Genomic DNA, 21,738 nt, shown 5'->3' with positions numbered 1-21,738 from the left:
CAGAGAATACAGCAGCTATTTTGTGGCAAATCTGGATAGTGAGAGCATGTCACAGCTTAGCAATTGAGATGGAGAGATAAAGTCCTAAAACACTGAAGAAAGTCTAAATACACTAAATCACCAGTGATCGTTAAGTATTTGCAGATCAGTGGTAATTTATTTGCTTGTTTACAGCGGGAGATCGCAGTAAATGTTACATGGTGAATGATCAGTAATAGACAAAGTTGGCCATTGTTCTTGGCAGTGCAGATCTTGTTTACATATGACAACGTTATGTCAAGAATAAGGATCTTTAGTCCAGCACAACAGATCATTTCACTTGACGATGGAACATTTTGCTTGGCAATCTGTTTACACTAAAAGATTATCGAGTAACGAGCATTAAGTGCGCCACTTGTGTAAGAGCGTTAGACAGAGGCAACATTTACATACAAATAGGCTGCAGAGTAAATATTCCAATGTGAATGATGTTTCACAATAATTGGGTACTATGGATAAAAGGGAAGCTTCAGATATCTTAAAGGGATTTTGGCAACAGGTTTTTGCAATGTAACATGAGAGCAACATGTGGCAGGGGCAGCGGTCACTTAATGGGCTGCATGTTTTTGTTTTAATAAAGTCCGTAAAGGCACAGGTGCAAAATACTAATATACCAGCCACTTACTAACCCACCAACCAGCCCACCCGATGTAATAGTAGAGGGTGTTGGGATAGGATGTTATACGGACAGAGGTGCATCTCATATAATGGTGTGAATGGCCTCCTATACAAGCCAGTATGCATTTTGAATACTAACGGATGTTTGGTGGGTTAGTAAAGGTTATTTTATTAGTATTTTTCACCTGTGATGAACCCCGCCTTTTATCATGGGGGGTCTGCGGCGTCCTGATGTGCATTTGTGTCTGGACACAGTATTACAACTTTGGCTGCTATTTTTTTTACTTTTTCAGTGATGTCAATAAAATCAGTGTTTTTTATCAGCAGGAGATTCACTACATGACTAGGTATCTCATGCCTCCTAGTCCAACCAGGTGACCACCAATAAGTACCAGCTTCCTGTCATCATGCAATGTACGCAGAAAGCAGCCAATCAGTGATGTGAGCAGGGTTATACACAGCTCGGCATTCAGAGCTCTGTGATATCTGCAGCTGAGAAAACTGTGCTTCTTTCACAATGACTACACCCAGTAAACAAAGTGATAACTCGCTAGAATCAGGGTCTCTGCCCCTACATTATGCTGCTGTCGGATTACATAGCAAAACCCTGCTGACAGAATCCCTTTAAAGAGGATCTGTCTGCACTGCTGACAATTTAGTGAATCCTTGAACAGCCCATGAAATTACCATATGGAGGATATAATCTCAGAACTGTACATTGTGTCACTCCCCTATTATTTCTCCTAGAAATTTATAAATCTATTTACAACTGAGTGTTACCAGAGAGGAATATGTCCCTGTCCGGTATCACATTGTCACAACAACACAATCCGGACTTATTGGAAAATATGTTCTAGAATTATTGTATGCAGAATACAAGTACTTATTAAAAACATGTCAGAAGTGATGGATGATCCTTTTTTAAGAAATTTTCTCATACTAAGGAATAAGGATGTGAAATAACAGGGCTTCTGTGCTTGGGGTTTCCTTGCGCAGAGACCTTTTTGCCAGGAAAATGTTACAGGAGGACATCATCGTATGAAGATGGGAGGCGCCAGACGGGATGGTGAGACCCATCGAACCGGACCGAACGCCAGGGTGAGTATAATCTAATGTGTTTTTCTTATCTTTCAGGTTTCATCGGGGGCTTAACTAAAGCATTACAGAATGCTGTAGATAAGCCCCTGATGTCAGTGGCCCCAGCTTATAGCGCTAAAATGGGGTGACAGATTCCCTTTAAGGTGCTGTGTGCACTCTGCAACCCTGCCTGTTGGGGTACTGTGCCCCATTGTCTGGGTGTGAAATTTTTAATCCGCTTTCTCAGGGAAATGGGATAACATGCTCTGTGGGTGACATTTGTAGGCTGCTAATGTAGGGGTACACTGCTCCTTACTCTGTGGGTGACTTTTTAACTGGACTGGAAGTAGCTAGCCTCAGTCTCTGTTGGGGCACTGTTAACACTTTTGTTATTCATTTTCTTCCTTTTTTACCATGATTGCTATGGTGACAGAACCTCTTTGTCATTTCCCTATCTACATTTATTTGCAGGACAACTATCCTGCTCTTACCCCCATTCAGCCTCCTTTTGTAGCCCCCCTAGCCCTTACTCCAACCATTTTATAGCAGTTTTACAGCACTGAAGTTCAGGTTCCCAATAACTTGAATGGGGTTTGGAGTCTGGGGTTAAGTTTGAGTCCAGAGCCGGACTTTTTGTAAAGTCCGCTTGAACCCAGCGAACATGAACATTCACAGGTTCGCTCATCACTTATTGTCACTGCTCCACTCATTCTGGAACAGTGTTTATTTTCTTCTGTGCCTCTCCAGTTCAAAGTTATGCCCCTTGGTAAAAAAAGATTCAAATTTTCCTATCAAGCAACAGGGTGTACACAGCAGAACTTCTCTGTGGGTGTGGCCATGTTTTGATTGGCCAGTGCTAGAGGAGAAAAGCAAACGCCCACAAGTTACTGCTACGCGCCCAGGTGGTTAAGCGGAAAATTTACACCTTTATTTCCAGTGGGCATAACTTTGGAACACAGGGGCATAGAAGAAAAAAAGAGCACCAATTTGAGGAAGCACTAAATAAATAATTGAAAGGTCCTGTTTAAGCGCCATTTATAAATTCCTAGAAAACTCACATTTAGTTGGACAGCTACAAAATGACACAGGAAACAATATATATACTTTTGGTCTTTTGAAGTATTTGGCTGGGTTTGAGCTTATTTCTCTGAATAATCCTATACTACATGAACATCAAGACTGTTTGTCCTGGCATAAGAATAATTCATTATTGGTAATGTGATACAGGTTTTAAACAATGTCAAATTAATGGAAGCAGTGCAAGTTATCTGATTTTTCTGCACAAACCATTTCCTGCCTCTGAATATCTTGGTGGGCAGCTATTTAATAAAACTATAGTTTTTATTGTTCTCCAAAGTAATATGTTAAAATAATCCCATTCAGGGCGGATATCGCATTGGGCCGTTTTTAATAGGGTTGGGAGGAGACCGTATAGCAATGTCTTTTACTGCTACTTTATCATAATGGTAATCCAGTAAAAGAGGTTGTCCACTACTTTAGTATTGACGACCTATCCCTAGGATAGGTCATCAATGTCTGATCGGTCGTGTTCTGACACCCAGGACCCCCACCGATCAGCTGTTATTGGTGTCGGTGCTGCCCGAAAGTGCTCACCTGTGGAGGCTGGTGCTGTTCTATCTTCTGGTAGTGGCCAAAGCAGGGTACTGCACATCCGCCTCCTGTTTATTTGAAAAAGTGGCATATATGTAGTACTAAACCTCGGCCAGCTCCGCAAGTGAATATTTCTGGCCACCGACACTGATTTCGGCTAATCAGTAGGGGGTGCCTGGAGTCGGATGCTGACTGATCAGACATTGATGGCCTATCCTACAACCTCTTTAATATTCAATAGTCAGTCTAAGCTTGAAGGTAGAAGAGAGACAATCGTATGGATTGGAGATCACAGTGTATCTTGATACTGGAGAGTTGGACAATATTTCCACCTGGAACAAGAAAGTCAGCCATTTTTTTTTTTCTGTTTCAAAGAAATTTGAGTAAAAAAATGGCTACCATTGTCGCCCAACTTCTCATACTTCCCATGTGTTAATTTTGATTGTGTATGCAGTGCTACAACAGCAAGGGATGTTGCATAACTGCGGAGCAATTTTAGCAGTACAGCACTGAATTTGTAAGGTTTAGGGTATGTTCAAACAATCTTTGTAAGGTTGGCAAAAACAAAGTTTTCGAGCAGAAACCCCTTTTTTATTTTAAATTAAATATTTTTGTAAAAATGTTTTAACATTTGAGTTATTGTATTTACTATTTTTGTTGCAGTTTTCTGTAAACTTTTTTGTAGCTGTTTTTTAGCTTTTTTTGTCTTTAATTTGGGTGGTTTTTTGGATTTTTTTGACATCCATTAAGCAATGAAGAAAACACTAGTGTGTTTTTAAGGTGGAACCTTAAATAAAAAAAAAAAAAAGTGCCGAAGAACAGTCAGGCTATTTTGTAGCCTTCCCATTGACTTCTATTGTAACGTGTTGAGTGTATTCTGAGCAGAAAATGCCTGAAGGATGGTCGGCTCCCTCTTCTTAACTGCTTGACATGTTTAGAAACCTGAAGCTGTCGAAAGACGCTCAAGAGCCTGAATATATGTACGGCAAGTCATTTTTAAATAGAGATTACTAGGACGGTACTTTCAAGTGATTTCTGAGCACTTTTTGAGCCATTTTTTCAGAGCAGACCTGATCGCGAAAATCTTGGGTAAAGAAAATTTTACTACCTAAAATTCTAGTTTTTCATTTCACAATTTAGCCGAAGAGTCACCTGAAATTAAGAAAATCAGGGGAAGGTATGGGGGCATGACTGTGGTACCTACTAACAAATACGTAGGTATTATAGACTCTGCACCATTCTCCACTGTGAGGCCCCACTTGCTTCACAAATGGGGAAAATCTGAATTCTGAATATATGCTGCAGATATCCACGCCATGGTACCGATGTGTAACAAAAAGTACAAACTTGGGAAGACCACAGGTGCGCTGCAGAATATTTTCACACACAGCCACTATCCCTGTCTTGTCTCTTCCATGCTCCATTCAAAGAAGAAACTCATTGAAGTGCTGCTTTCTTTAAGGCTTAAAGTGACCCAGCCCCAGGCACAGGCAGCACAAGCCACAGGCAGCATGGCTGCAGCCAGGTATGTTTTTCTCTAAAACGCCCCAACTGTTCACAGAAAATATAGTTTGAAGAATTAGACAGGTACTGTAGGCAGAGAGGAGACTAGCCCACCACTGTCCCTGGCCAACTTCTCCCTGCACTGTTCTAGTGATTGACAGGTCTCTCCCGTTGTGCACACATATGTATACAGGGATGAGACCTATCACTCACATAGAGTGATATGGTGAGAAGACAGCCGAGGGCAGTGGCGGACTAGCGTTGCCCATGTCTATGGCCCCAGACCGGTTCTCATACCTATATTTTCTGTAAACTGAAGTAGTGTTTCATAGAAAAATATACCCAAATACAAGCGTGCAGCCAGACTCTGATTAATGATGCCCATGGTTCGGCCTGAATCATGCGAGTGGTTCTCTTTAAGGAGAATTTCGGATTGTTCATACTAAAATTGTCAACTCTTTGGGAGTCTCCAAGATCTTAAGTGCCTCCTGGACATTGGCAAGTAGGCGTAATGGTTATTTTGGTTTTCCTGTAGACTGGACTGAGCTTATGCATTGCCACTTCTATACTTGTCTGTAATATGGGGTAAGATGGGGTCATTATTCCAGGAGGTGAGGGCCCCTACACGTTTCCCCCAATGGCCTCCACCATCCTTGTCTTTATCGGTGAATAACGCTTATGAGTGTCTCCAGCAGTTATCTATGAGATGAAATGGGGACTCCAGTAGATATTTTCTGCTCTTCATAGATCAGTGATCCCAAAGACCACCCTACAGTCAACTGTTCCTCATCCAGAAATGGCCGATAACAGCAAGCTGCTTTTAATATTCATCAAGACTATTGCGTTACCTAATAGAAATGTCTGCCATCGTTCCTTTGCTCGGAAACAACATGTCTTAATCAAAGATGGAGCAAGCGACCAAAACATGTTATGAAGACGATTTTATAAATGCTGAAAAACATCCCACGGTTTTCCTGACAACAAAGACAATATAGATGTCCAGACCGAAAAGTGTACAATACAATGTGTCTGGCACGATTACCAAGTCTTGTAATGGGATGATGAACAGACGAGCTGGGAAAACAACCTGCTGCACCTGAGACGAGACAAAGAGGTCTATGACTGGCCGTGTTTGCAAACAAGCATTGGAAATTTACCACTTAGAAGAAGAAGACGACTCTTCTTTAGTGTAAACATATTATTTATAAATGTTAGTAACAAACCGGGTCATAAACATCTTAAAAACATAAGATGTCTTTTAATGAATGTGGGACAAAGGGCCTGGCGGTCTACAGGGTGGGACAAGATCACAGCAACAGATACATTTATCAAGTTAAGGGTTGTTGTTGACGAACCATCATGGAACACATTCTCATGCTCTGTCAATTGCTATCTTTTCTTTTTAGTGAGCCGTTGATTTTAGATTAGATTAGATTAGATAAACTTTATTGATCCCGGAGGAAATTACAGTATTACAGCAGCAGAACAAAGATCAAGAACATTACAAGAACAATACACACTTTACAAAATAAGTCTATATGGACAGCAGATGCGGATAGACTGGTACTTGTAACTCACCAATTCCCCCCCATACACTTTGAACTTCATTTAGTCTTGGGATGCTTTACACTTATACATTTGTTAAACATCCCCACAGCTGTCGGAACAAACGATTTTCTATATCTTTCCTTTTTACACATTAGTTGGAGTAGACGCTTGCTGAATGTGCTCTTTTGCTTCGCAAACAGTTCATAGAGCGGGTGTGTATTGTTGCTCATTATAGCCTTGCATTTCTTAGTAATTCTATCCTCTAATACCTCCTCGAAAGTCCTGAGTTGTAGACCCACCGCCGCACTAGCCTTCTTGATAAGTTTATTCAGCTTATTCGCGTCAGCTGTGCGCACACTACTACCCCAGCATATAATTGCATCAAAGATTGCACTCGCCACAATGGATTGGTAGAACATTTCAAGCATTTTGCTACACACATTAAACGACCTTAACTTCCTTAGGAAGTAAAGTCTACTCATCCCTTTCTTGCAAACCTTCTCCATATGGCACCTCCAATCAAGCTTGCTGTCCAGGTGAACCCCCAAATATTTGAAATTCTCCACCATCTCCACATCCTGACCATCAATAGTGATAGGTAAGCAATCCTTCATGCACCTTCCATAACTCAACACCAGCTCCCTGGTTTTCTTTACGTTGAGTTCTAAATGGTTAGCCTGGCACCAGTCAACAAAGTCCAAAACCACCCTTCTGTATTCCTCCTCCCCCCGGTCTCTCTCAATACCTCCGACTATCACTGAGTCATCAGAGTACTTCTGAAGGTGACAAAGGTCTGATTTATACTGAAAATCAGCTGTGTATAACGTAAAAAGGAATGGCGACAGCACCGTTCCCTGAGGGGCTCCAACACTACTCCGCACACTATCCGATACGGCCGCCCCCAACCTCACAAACTGTGGCCTGTCCGACAGATAATCAATGATCCAATTCACTAGTCCCTCATCAACCGCCATTTCAACCAGCTTTTTACGTAATAATAGTGGCTGTAAGGTGTTGAATGCACTGGAGAAATCGAAGAACATGGCACGCACAGTGGTTCTATCATTGTCCAAAAAGGAATGTACTGTTTGTAGTAGATACGCTACAGCATCGTCCACCCCCAGACTCTGCCGATACGCAAACTGAAGGGGGTCCGTAAAAGCAGACACCCTCGGACACAAGTAGGCAAGTACAATTCTCTCCAAGGACTTCATCACATGCGATGTTAAGGCCACCGGTCTATAGTCATTATGGGAGCTCGGGAAGGTAGTCTTGGGAACCGGCACCAGGCAAGAAGTCTTCCATAGAACTGGTACTCTCTGTGATTGTAAGCTCCAGTTAAACAGGTGCTGGAAGACAGTGCACAACTGATTCGCACACACTCTGAGGACACGTGGACAGATACCATCAGGCCCTGCTGCTTTACCCATGACCAGCTTACTAAACTGTTCCCTCACATCATTTTCGGAGATCAAGAAAGACTCCGACTTCCTCCCCCCAGTTGATATTGCTCGTCTCTCCCCGGCCCTCTCCTCTGTTGACATGGCACAATTATTGTTGAATCTGTTGAAAAAAAATTTTCATCTGCTTTCTTCCAGCACTATAGGAACTAGAACTTCCCTCACTTCTCAGCATGTTCATTTGCTTGCTTGTACTAAACTGAAAGCTTTCCTTTCTGCTTTTGTATTTTTTTTATAGAAGTTCAGCATCTATCAGACATTTGTATCCGACATGAGAATACTCCATTAATTATTCTTGCTCTCTGCAGCTCACTTGTACAAACAAGCACAAGATGAGGAAAATAAAAAAAGGACAAGTGATTAACCGCACTATTAGATAAGGTAGGATAGCACCACTATGTACCGTAGACAGGGGCTCACAGGGAGGAGGCGGTACTCCATCACAACCCAGAGAATACAGAATTCTATAGCATTTCTCGGTCATTGGATTCTCATTTATTTCAGGTGACATGAAGCGAACACACCCTACAGTAGTACTGAGTCTATAGGAAGGAAGTGTGTCTCCAATATGGAAGCTCCCAGGGAAGTCCAATCATTATAAAAAGTACCATAGATAATAATTATCATCCAGATACTGAACTTCTTTAATTTTAGTTATAAAATGTGATTTATCGAGAGATTCGAGAACCTTTCACTTCCACATTACACATGCTAACACGCTTGTACCTCGCCAGGTATTGTGTAAACCACGCAGATATCGTACATGCTTCCAGTGATGCCATGGTGAAAACCAAAAAAAATAGACACGGAACTTATGGTGCAAAAGGAGAAGTGTGGAACAATTGATGGAAGGATAAAGGTACCTTTATTAGAAAAGAATGGTATACTGCATCCCTACAAGCAAAAAATGTGCCCACAGACATATGAAAGACAATAATAAATATCATATATACAGTTGTGGCCAAAAGTATTGACACCCTGCAATTCTGTCAGCAATCATTTTCAGGAAGAAACTGAGTATTATCTAACACCAATTCTTTGGTATTATTATCTTCATTTAATTTGTCTTAAATGAAAAAAACACAAAAAGAATTGTCCTAAAGCCAAATGGGATATAATTCCACACCAAACATAAAAAAGAGGTTGGACAAAAGTATTGGCACTGTTTGAAAAATCATGTGATGCTTCTCTAATTTGTGTAATTAACAGCACCTATAGCTTACCTGTGGCACCCAAAAGGCGTTGGCAATAACTAAATCACACTTGCAGCCAGTTGACATGGATTAAAGTTGACTCAACCTGTGTCCTTGTGTGTACCACATTGAGCATGGAGAAAAGAAAGAAGACCAAAGAACTGTCTGAGGACTTGAGAAACCAATTTGTGATGAAGCATGAGCAATCTCCAGGCTACAAGTCCATCTCCAAAGACCTGAATGTTCCTGTGTCTACCGTGCGCAGTGTCATCAAGAAGTTTAAAGCCCATGGCACTGTGGCTAACCTCCCTAGATGTGGACGGAAAAGAAAAATTGACAAGAGATTTCAACGCAAGATTGTGCGGATGTTGGATAAAGAACCTCGACTAACATCCAAACAAGTTCAAGCTGCCCTGCAGTCCGAGGGTACTACAGTGTCAACCCGTACTATCCGTCAGCGTCTGAATGAAAAGGGACTGTATGGTAGGAGACCCAGGAAGACCCCACTTCTTACCCCGAGACATAAAAAAGCCAGGCTGGAGTTTGCCAAAACTTACCTGAAAAAGCCTAAAACGTTTTGGAAGAATGTTCTCTGGTCAGATGAGACAAAAGTAGAGCTTTTTGGGCAAAGGCATCAACATAGAGTTTACAGGAGAAAAAAAGAGGCATTCAAAGAAAAGAACACGGTCCCTACAGTCAAACATGGCGGATGTTCCCTGATGTTTTGGCATTGCTTTGCTGCCTCTGGCACTGAACTGCTTGACCGTGTGCATGGCATTAGGAAGTCTGAAGACTACCAACAAATTTTGAAGCATAATGTAGGGCCCAGTGTGAGAAAGCTCGGTCTCCCTCAGAGGTCATGGGTCTTCCAGCAGGACAATGACCCAAAACACACTTCAAAAAGCACTAGAAAATGGTTTGAGAGAAAGCACTGGAGACTTCTAAGGTGGCCAGCAATGAGTCCAGACCTGAATCCCATATAACACCTGTGGAGAGATCTAAAAATGGCAGTTTGGAGAAGGCACCCTTCAAATATCAGGGACCTGGAGCAGTTTGCCAAAAAAGAATGGTCTAAAATTCCAGCAGAGCATTGTAAGAAACTCATTGATGGTTACCGGAAGCGGTTGGTCGCAGTTATTTTGGCTAAAGGTTGTGTAACCAATTATTAGGCTGAGGGTGCCAATACTTTTGTCTGGCCCATTTTTGGAGTTTTGTGTGAAATGATCAATGTTTTGCTTTTTGCTTCATTCTCTTTTGTGTTTTTTCATTTAAGACAAATTAAATGAAAGTAATAATACCAAAGAATTTGTGTTTGCAATCCTTTTCAGGAAGAAACTGAGTATTATCTGACAGAATTGCAGGGGTGTCATTACCTTTGGCCACAACTGCATGTATGTGTGTATGTATAAATGTGTGTGTATATATATATATATATATATATATATATATATATATATATATATATATATATATATATATATATATATATATATAGTCATATGTAAAAGTTTGGGCACCCCTATTAATGTTAACCTTTTTTCTTTATAACAATTTTGGTTTTTGCAACAGCTATTTCAGTTTCATATATCTAATAACTGATGGACTCAGTTATATTTCTGGATTCAAATGAGGTTTATTGTACTAACAGAAAATGTGCAATCTGCATTTAAACAAAATTTGACCGGTGCAAAAGTATGGGCACCCTTATCGTTTTCTTGATTTGAACACTCCTAACTACTTTTTACTGACTTCCTGAAGCACTAAATTGGTTTTGTAACCTCATTGAGCTTTGAACTTCATAGCCAGGTGTATCAAATCATGAGAAAAGGTACTTAAAGTGGCCACTTGCAAGTAGTTCTCCTATTTGATTCTCCTATGAAGAGTGGCATCATGGGCTCCTCAAAACAACTCTCAAATGATCTGAAAACAAAGATTATTCAACATAGCTTTTCAGGGGAAGGATACAAAAAGTTGTCTCAGAGATTTATCCTGTCAGTTTCCACTGTGAGGAACATAGTAAGGAAATGGAAGAACACAGGTACAGTTCTTGTTAAGCCCAGAAGTGGCAGGCCAAGAAAAATATCAGAAAGGCAGAGAAGAAGAATGGTGAGAACAGTCAAGGACAATCCACAGACCACCTCCAAAGACCTGCAGCATCATCTTGCTGCAGATCGTGTCACTGTGCATCGGTCAACAATACAGCGCATGCATAACGCCTTTTTGTATGACCAAACAACTCAATCTTTGTTTCATCAGTCCACAGGACCTTCTTCCAAAATGTAACTGGCTTGTCCAAATGTGCTTTTGCATACCTCAGGCGACTCTGTCTGTGGCGTGCTTGCAGAAACGGCTTCTTTCGCATCACTCTCCCATACAGCTTCTCCTTGTGCAAAGTGCGCTGTATTGTTGACCGATGCACAGTGACACGATCTGCAGCAAGATGATGCTGCCGGTCTTTGGAGGTGGTCTCTGGATTGTCCTTGACTGTTCTCACCATTCTTCTTCTCTGCCTTTCTGATATTTTTCTTGGCCTGCCACTTCTGGGCTTAACAAGAACTGTACCTGTGTTCTTCCATTTCCTTACTATGTTCCTCACAGTGGAAACTGACAGGTTAAATCTCTGAGACAACTTTTTGTATCCTTCCCCTGAAAAGCTATGTTGAATAATCTTTGTTTTCAGATCATTTGAGAGTTGTTTTGAGGAGCCCATGATGCCACTCTTCATAGGAGAATCAAATAAGAGAACTACTTGCAAGTGGCCACTTTAAATACCTTTTCTCATGATTTGATACACCTGGCTATGAAGTTCAAAGCTCAATGAGGTTACAAAACCAATTTAGTGCTTCAGGAAGTCAGTAAAAAGTAGTTAGGAGTGTTGAAATCAAGAAAATGATAAGGGTGCCCATACTTTTGCACCGGTCAAATTTTGTTTAAATGCAGATGGCACATTTTCTGTTAGTACAATAAACCTCATTTGAATCCAGAAATATAAAACTGAGTCCATCAGTTATTAGATATATGAAACTGAAATACCTGTTGCAAAAACCAAAATTGTTATAAAGAAAAAAGGTTAACATTAATAGGGGTGCCCAAACTTTTACATATGACTGTGTATATGTATATATATATATATATATACAGTGGGGCAAAAAAGTATTTAGTCAGTCAGCAATAGTGCAAGTTCCACCACTTAAAAAGATGAGAGGCGTCTGTAATTTACATCATAGGTAGATCTCAACTATGGGAGACAAACTGAGAAAAAAAAATCCAGAAAATCACATTGTCTGTTTTTTTTTTCCATTTTATTTGCATATTATGGTGGAAAATAAGTATTTGGTCAGAAACAAGCAATCAAGATTTCTGGCTCTCACAGACCTGTAACTACTTCTTTAAGAGTCTCCTCTTTCCTCCACTCATTACCTGTAGTAATGGCACCTGTTTAAACTTGTTATCAGTATAAAAAGACACCTGTGCACACCCTCAAACAGTCTGACTCCAAACTCCACTATGGTGAAGACCAAAGAGCTGTCAAAGGACACCAGAAACAAAATTGTAGCCCTGCACCAGGCTGGGAAGACTGAATCTGCAATAGCCAACCAGCTTGGAGTGAAGAAATCAACTGTGGGAGCAATAATTAGAAAATGGAAGACATACAAGACCACTGATAATCTCCCTCGATCTGGTGCTCCACGCAAAATCCCACCCCGTGGGGTCAGAATGATCACAAGAACGGTGAGCAAAAATCCCAGAACCACGCGGGGGGGACCTAGTGAATGAACTGCAGAGAGCTGGGACCAATGTAACAAGGCCTACCATAAGTAACACACTACGCCACCATGGACTCAGATCCTGCAGTGCCAGACGTGTCCCACTGCTTAAGCCTGTACATGTCCGGGCCCGTCTGAAGTTTGCTAGAGAGCATTTGGATGATCCAGAGGAGTTTTGGGAGAATGTCCTATGGTCTGATGAAACCAAACTGGAACTGTTTGGTAGAAACACAACTTGTCGTGTTTGGAGGAAAAAGAATACTGAGTTGCATCCATCAAACACCATACCTACTGTAAAGCATGGTGGTGGAAACATCATGCTTTGGGGCTGTTTCTCTGCAAAGGGGCCAGGACGACTGATCCGGGTACATGAAAGAATGAATGAGGCCATGTATCGTGAGATTTTGAGTGCAAACCTCCTTCCATCAGTAAGGGCATTGAAGATGAAACGTGGCTGGGTCTTTCAACATGACAATGATCCAAAGCACACCGCCAGGGCAACGAAGGAGTGGCTTCGTAAGAAGCATTTCAAGGTCCTGGAGTGGCCTAGCCAGTCTCCAGATCTCAACCCTATAGAAAACCTCTGGAGGGAGTTGAAAGTCCGTGTTGCCAAGCGAAAAGCCAAAAACATCACTGCTCTAGAGGAGATCTGCATGGAGGAATGGGCCAACATACCAACAACAGTGTGTGGCAACCTTGTGAAGACTTACAGAAAACGTTTGACCTCTGTCATTGCCAACAAAGGATATATCACAAAGTATTGAGATGAAATTTTGTTTCTGACCAAATACTTATTTTCCACCATAATATGCAAATAAAATGAAAAAAAACCAGACAATGTGATTTTCTGGATTTTTTTTTTCTCAGTTTGTCTCCCATAGTTGAGGTCTACCTATGATGTAAATTACAGACGCCTCTCATCTTTTTAAGTGGTGGAACTTGCACTATTGCTGACTGACTAAATACTTTTTTGCCCCACTGTGTGTGTGTGTGTGTGTATATATATATATATATATATATATATATATATATATATATATATATATATATATATATAGTATGTATATGCGTGTGGATCACCAACCAAACACGAAGCATCTTTCATTTCACCAGAGCTGTTTAAAAGAAGCTGAGCTGTGATTGGTTGCTATGAGCAACAGTTTTTCTACTCCACAACACCTCAGTAGACGGTGGTCGATGACATGGTGAGAGAAATCTAGCATCCCCGGGAACATAAGCTTCGAGCCATTTTCTTTCCCCCCCCCAGAAAGGAGCAGAGAGCACATGACAAATGAATCACCCCCTCCCTGCCCATATCCCCATCACTCATCCTCCACCCCATAGGCATATCTTCCCTCTTAAAGGGATCTCCGGTATGGAAGTTAGGTCAAATCCCTCAGCGCTCTGATTCTGACCCCAGGCTTCTATTAAAGGGATCCCCGATATGGAAGTTAGGGCAAGTCCACTCAGTGCTGTGGTTCTGACCCCAGTCTCTTAACGGGATCATTGGTATGGAAGTTAGGGCAACTCCACTCAGCGCTCTGGTTCTGACCCCAGGCCCGTCTTAAAGGGATCCCCGATATGGAAGTGAGGGCAAATCCAAACTGCGCTTTGGTACTGACCCCAGGCCTCTCTTAAAAGGATCTCCGGTAAGGAAGTTAGGACTGTTCCACTCAGCGCTCTGGTTCTGACCCCAGGCCTCTCTTAAAGGGATCCCCGGTATGGAAGTTAGGACCGTTCCAGTTCTGACCCCAGGCTGACGGGATGATGTGGGATATTAGGGTAGTAGTCCGGTGGCTCTGACCGATGAGATGATGTGGTTTATTAGGGGTAGTAGTCCGGTGGCGCTGGCTTATGGGACGATGTGGAATATTAGGGGTAGTAGTCCGGTGGCTCTGGCTGACAGGACAATGTCGTTTATTAGGGGTAGTAGTCCGGTGTCCCTGGCTGAAGGGACGATGTGGAATATTAGGGGTAGTAGTCCGATGGCTCTGGCTGACGGGACGATGTGGAATATTAGGGGTAGTAGTCCGGTGGCTCTGGCTGACAGGATGATGTGGGATATTAGGGGTAGTTGTCTGGTGACTCTGGCTCATGGGATAATGTGGGATATAATGAATGTGGCTGTGTGGAGAGGGCGGGGCTATACACTCAGATAGATAGATATCTATCTATCATCTCTAATCATTATATTTTATCACTAACCATAGTTAGTTAATATGCCCAGACAGCGCCGGGCTCTTCAGCTAGTACAAGATAAAACAGGATCTCTGATATCCTAGAGGAGTGTCCATGATATAATCATTGGAAGACGCTGCTCTTCTGCATAATATTCGGATTTACTAAAAAAAGTAGATATCCAAGGCAGCAGATTTTATCCATACAATTGTTTGTCCATTAGAAAACAGATTATCTCATTAGTTGATGGCCAGCTGAATATTGTTTTGTTACCTGATCCTTTTTTTTGTTTTGTTTTGTGACTCTCTATAGAAGTATCTGTTTTCTTTTCTTTCTTGTTAACATTTGCAAGAGTAGCTACTGCTAAGAACTGAATAACTTTTACAGAAATGCCTTCTCATATGCGTGGAAAGAACAGGTTGGGCAGATGAATAGCTTCCAATATAATAGAGGGATAATAAGTATAAGCAAAGAGTCTTGGAAAAATGTGCAAAAGTTATTGATGGCTTTTTAGTTGTGTTTTTTTCCCAACTCTCCTCTTTGGGGTCTAAATTGGTTTAAAATGGAGGAAAAATAGGCAAACATTATGATAATTGTATTATCTTTTTTGTCGACTGTTTGAATACAAAAATAAATACCATAAGAAAGTAATAATTTTATAACATACTCAATGGGTTCTCAGTAGTCTTTTAAAACTGTATAACGCATATATCTACTATGACTATGGACCACCCATTTTAATTATTGAGTTTTAATTTAATTACCCCATTCCCCCCTTCTCAATTCCAAACATATACGGTAATAATTCAATTTTCCCATCAACATGTCAAAACTGCAGAGTGAAATACTCTAATATAATTACTGCCTACACATGAGTAGAGATGAGCAACCGTGTTCACAAAACGTTCGCCAATCTCAAATTCGGCACGATGGTAACACATTCGGATTCGTGTTTGCTTTCAGGAGCATTTTTACTCAGTCGGTCATGGTTCGGTAAATCATCGCATTTCCAATAATGCTTTTGTTATTACTTTGGCTAGGGTAGTTGTGCTGTATGATGAATGGGGGAAGAGGGGACGTGTTTGAAGGGAGGGGATATAGATATTTTTTAGTAAAATGTAAATTGCTCTTTTGGAGAACTACTCTAATTCTTGACCATATCGAGGACGTCGGCCACAGATGAGGTGGAGAAAAGAAAAAGAAACACCGCCCATTCGACCGGACACAGGGCATTTACATAGCCCGCAAATTTCCGGTGACAGATTCCCTTTAAAACCATGCAGTGAAAAACCTAGTCATGCTATGAAATAATGGCACAATGACTCTCCCATGCTATAACCCACACAAACTGAGTGTATAGGACAAATCCCCAATACAAGATAAATATATCATATAATCCAGAACAGTGTTTGAATTGATAATACGAACAGGGGAAGCCTGCACAAAAATTTTATATAGCTATTTACAGCACCATAGAATCAATGATAAGAGCAATAGAATAGACCCAAATACAAAGAGGGAAGCCCAGCAATTAAAGATGGAAAAGGTACATAAAGCCTGAGGTGGGTAACCAAACCTATTCACATGTTGAAATGAAGCACGGAATATGGTCCTAAACTGATAGGCTCATGGAGATGGAGGTGCAAAAAATGGAACAAATAGCCATAGGTATTGCAGGGGAAACAGGAGGGAGGTGCAAACCCCACATGTATCGCCAAAACCGATGTGGCTTCTTCAATGTATCCCTCTGCTAGTAAAGCCAGAATTGAGCCCTTCTTTTCCTCGATCAAGACTTTTCAACTCCTTTGGCATGGTTATTTTTTAATTCCTATTACTTTTGGGATATTACTAGCACATGTTTTGCCATCCAGCTTCTCCTATTGCAAGAGGATTGTGAACACCACAGCAGGGTTTTTTTTCTATACTTTCCTTCGTTAAATAAGATTTGGTTCAGGTGATCACCTAATCAGAAGCACATTAAGTAGAATGAGGTGTACTCTGGTTGGAATTCAACTGACACTGGAATGGAATGGCTGTCAGACATGTAGAGAAGCTGCTTTTTATAAAACTGTGCAGTGGTCTCTTTAATTTTTGCCAGAGCTGTGTATATACAGTCATATGTAAAAGTTTGGGCACCCCTATTAATGTTAACCTTTTTTCTTTATAACAATTTTGGTTTTTGAAACAGGTATTTCAGTTTCATATATCTAATAACTGATGGACTCAGTTATATTTCTGGATTCAAATGAGGTTTATTGTACTAACAGAAAATGTGCAATCTGCATTTAAACAAAATTTGACCGGTGCAAAAGTATGGGCACCCTTATCATTTTCTTGATTTCAACACTCCTAACTACTTTTTACTGACTTCCTGAAGCACTAAATTGGTTTTGTAACCTCATTGAGCTTTGAACTTCATAGCCAGGTGTATCAAATCATGAGAAAAGGTATTTAAAGTGGCCACTTGCAAGTAGTTCTCCTATTTGATTCTCCTATGAAGAGTGGCATCATGGGCTCCTCAAAACAACTCTCAAATGATCTGAAAACAAAGATTATTCAACATAGCTTTTCAGGGGAAGGATACAAAAAGTTGTCTCAGAGATTTAACCTGTCAGTTTCCACTGTGAGGAACATAGTAAGGAAATGGAAGAACACAGGTACAGTTCTTGTTAAGCCCAGAAGTGGCAGGCCAAGAAAAATATCAGAAAGGCAGAGAAGAAGAATGGTGAGAACAGTCAAGGACAATCCAGAGACCACCTCCAAAGACCGGCAGCATCATCTTGCTGCAGATCGTGTCACTGTGCATCGGTCAACAATACAGCGCACTTTGCACAAGGAGAAGCTGTATGGGAGAGTGATGCGAAAGAAGCCGTTTCTGCAAGCACGCCACAGACAGAGTCGCCTGAGGTATGCAAAAGCACATTTGGACAAGCCAGTTACATTTTGGAAGAAGGTCCTGTGGACTGATGAAACAAAGATTGAGTTGTTTGGTCATACAAAAAGGCGTTATGCATGCGCTGTATTGTTGACCGATGCACAGTGACACGATCTGCAGCAAGATGATGCTGCAGGTCTTTGGAGGTGGTCTGTGGATTGTCCTTGACTGTTCTCACCATTCTTCTTCTCTGCCTTTCTGATATTTTTCTTGGCCTGCCACTTCTGGGCTTAACAAGAACTGTACCTGTGTTCTTCCATTTCCTTACTATGTTCCTCACAGTGGAAACTGACAGGATAAATCTCTGAGACAACTTTTTGTATCCTTCCCCTGAAAAGCTACGTTGAATAATCTTTGTTTTCAGATCATTTGAGAGTTGTTTTGAGGAGCCCATGATGCCACTCTTCATAGGAGAATCAAATAGGAGAACTACTTGCAAGTGGCCACTTTAAGTACCTTTTCTCATGATTTGATACACCTGGCTATGAAGTTCAAAGCTCAATGAGGTTACAAAACCAATTTAGTGCTTCAGGAAGTCAGTAAAAAGTAGTTAGGAGTGTTCAAATCAAGAAAACGATAAGGGTGCCCATACTTTTGCACCGGTCAAATTTTGTTTAAATGCAGATTGCACATTTTCTGTTAGTACAATAAACCTCATTTGAATCCAGAAATATAACTGAGTCCATCAGTTATTAGATATATGAAACTGAAATAGCTGTTGCAAAAACCAAAATTGTTATAAAGAAAAAAGGTTAACATTAATAGGGGTGCCCAAACTTTTACATATGACTGTATCCGCATGGCATCCAGGAGACACTGAGCTGTGCGGGCAAACGCAGCTTCAGTGCTGAACACTGAAGCCAGGAAGGTGACTGGAGTTCATAGATTAACTTCGCTAACATCGCCGCTCACTATGTGAGAACATTTTCAGGAACATCTGACTTTTTATTTATGCTGACGAGTGTGAACCCTTATGCTGTAATCTGGATTCCACCATGTTGCTCTTTTATTGCTACCTCAGCCCTTTTCTAATAGTTTTGGGATGGGTCTTTCCCATTCCAACATGACTATCGTCCTATTCAGAAAGGTCATGATTTGATAAGTTTGAGTGATATCCTGATGTGAACCCCTGTTCAAATTGTGTTCAAATTTACTTTAGTATCTGACTTCATAAATGCTCTATTTGTTTTATTTTGGAAGAATGGGCACAAATTCCTGCAGAACCTCAGTCTTGTGTAAGACCTACATCTAAGAAAATCAGGAAAGTATTACAATGACTTATTTGCTGTTGATTTTTGAGTTGGGGGATGTGGTCTTTATGAATACCAGACATTTTTAATTTGGTTTTGTCTCGGTGATGTTTTGTTATTTCCATTTCAGCAATTCTCCATTGAGGGACAGGAAGAGTCTGGCCCATTAGCCACGGGATAGTATTTGTTTAGTAAACAGTGTTTTAGGCATTAACAGCTATTTTTATATAAGGGATTAACTATGACCTTTACTGGAACCTGAAAGATGGGCATTGATGTTCCGCCTACAATGCAAAACAGTGTGGGACAACAGCAACGATAATCTTGAGTATTCAAGAGCTTTTCACAGCTTTCTGTATTCAGCAGCTGCTTTTGTAACAGGAATGTTGGAAGACTAGTCTGAGGTGTGACTTCCCCAACATCACCATCATTTTACTAAAACTTCAAGCTCAAGAATTTGTCATAAAATTCATATTTTCTATGCTATTTAAATGATCACTGCACTTTCAGACAACTTGAGCTCAATTGATAGATGGCCATAAACAGAAAATCTGCAAATCACTTTATATAATACTTTATATAATAATTGTTTTGTCTTACCTAAGGTAAATCACTCGTAATTGCTGGCCAATAGTTGTCTGTCTTCTGTTCATCTTGCATTGCACTGCCTATTATTGGTGTAATCCATCTCAAGCAATAGAGACAGATTACAAGTAGTGGAAGCATGGCTTTTGTCTCTCTGCTTTTGCTCTCCTGTCTGTAAGGCATAACAGAGATTTTGGATTTCAGTCCAGGTCTGGTAACCCATTGGACAATTGCAGAGGCAATGCATACTGGGAAGGGAAGTTCTAACTCTCATAGTACTGGCAGAATGCTGATGAAGAAAAATGGCCCAGTCAAAATTGGTGGTTTTTACAGGATATGAAAATAGGGACAGGTCCTACACTTATTTATTACACTGGTATATTGACCAATAGAGGATATATTTTGTTATGGGGTTTGAGAACAAATATACAATGCCTTTCTAGAGTTTTGAGTGAAAGGACTAGCACATTTTGACTCATTTTTCATCGCTTTGAAATCTCTTTAATAATAACAATATGGAAGAGGCCAGGAGCCATTTGGTGAGCTGCATTTCTTGCTACATGTTCACAGATTTACCAGTGGAAAAGCCAAACTTCACATGCCACAAATGCCAGCTTGTGTCCATGTTGGAGGAAACGTTGCAAAATCTCGAAGAGAGGTTAGCTACATTGAAAATCATTAAGGAAGGTGAAGAGTTCTTAGAGCAGAATTATCTCTTCATGTTACAGAAAGAGAAGAAATTCGAAGTGCACCTGAAGAAACAGAGGAATGGAAACATGTGACCCAGAGAAGCAGGAGGATCGGGAGGCGGTCAGCGCCCATACTGCTAAGGAACCAGTACCAGGCTCTTACACAGGAGAATGATGAAGAAATACATCAGGATAAGACTTTGCCCACAAACAGCAACCTTGTACGCCCTCAGAGCTGTCCTGGATGGAGAAAGAAAGATGTTGTGAAGAAGAAACGGAGAGTGGTGGTCATGGGGGGATTCCCTGTTGAGAGGAACAGAGGCCGCTATCTGCAGACCGGATATAACCTCAAGAGAAATGTGCTGTCTTCCAGGTGCAAAAATTAAAGATGTGTCTGGCAGGATATCAGGACTCTTCAGACCTACTGATGACTACCCATTCCTGCTAATACATGTGGGGACAAATGACACAGCAAGAAATGACCTGGAAACCATCTGCAGAGACTTTGAAAACTTAGGTAAGAAAGTGAAAGAACTGGGAGCGCAGGTGGTCTTCTCTTCCATCCTCCCAGTGGATGGCCATGGAACAAGGAGGTGGAATAAGATTCTGCAGGTGAACAACTGGCTACGTCGATGGTGCCGTCAGCAAGGATTTGGATTTCTGGATCACGGAGTGAATTACCTATACGATGGACTACTTTGCTAGAGATGGGGTGCACCTTACGAAGACTGGAAAACATGTATTTTGAAGTCGCCTTGCTACACTCATCAGGAGAGCTTTAAACTAGAACAATGCGGGAAGGGAAGCAAAAGACCAGAAAAAGCCATACACTTGACAAATGCTATTGAGAACTTTTGCTATTAGAAGTGGAAAGGAAGAACAAAGACAAAAGAATCTAAATAATAAAAATATTGAAGGAAGAGAAACCAATCACAAACTAAAATGTTTCTATACTAATGCACAAAGCATGGGCAACAAACAAAGAGAATTGGAACTACTAACGCAGGAAAAGAAATATGACGTCATTGGAATCACTGAAACTTGGTGGGACAATACACATGATTGGAATACAAGGCTAGAAGGATACAACTTATTTGCAAGAAACAGACTTGATAAATGAGGAGGAGGTGTCGCATTGTATGTTAGAAACACGTATATCTGCACAGAGATTGAAGCTTCAGAGACTGGGAGTTCTGTGGAAACTGTTTGGGCAAGAATACAAGGACAGAACAATGGAAAAGACACCATTGTAGGCATTTACTACAGGCCGCCTGTGCAAGCTGAA

The 21,738-nt window shown here is 41.0% G+C and overlaps 1 protein-coding gene across 3 annotated transcripts in view; it reads left to right on the top strand.

The window, feature by feature from the left end:
- Nucleotides 1-21,738, top strand: part of PTPRH (protein tyrosine phosphatase receptor type H) — a 307,023-nt gene that overhangs the window by 63,367 nt on the left and 221,918 nt on the right. The window contains exon 1 of one of the 3 annotated variants that reach the window (XM_073571083.1): nucleotides 8,611-8,715. The exons of the other annotated variants lie outside the window; for them this stretch is intronic. Coding sequence (XP_073427184.1) covers nucleotides 8,671-8,715 — 45 coding nt within the window. The 5' untranslated portion in view covers nucleotides 8,611-8,670. Of the gene's footprint in view, nucleotides 1-8,610; nucleotides 8,716-21,738 lie in introns of those variants that run through there. 3 annotated transcript variants of the gene reach the window in all.

The sequence above is a fragment of the Dendrobates tinctorius genome, unplaced genomic scaffold (genome assembly GCF_039654945.1).
Source record: "Dendrobates tinctorius isolate UK_male_01 unplaced genomic scaffold, ASM3965494v1 ptg000028l, whole genome shotgun sequence".
NCBI classification, from domain to species: Eukaryota; Metazoa; Chordata; class Amphibia; order Anura; family Dendrobatidae; genus Dendrobates; species Dendrobates tinctorius.
Note: the sequence above shows the minus strand (reverse complement) of the source record. Positions and strands in the feature narration are given on the sequence as shown.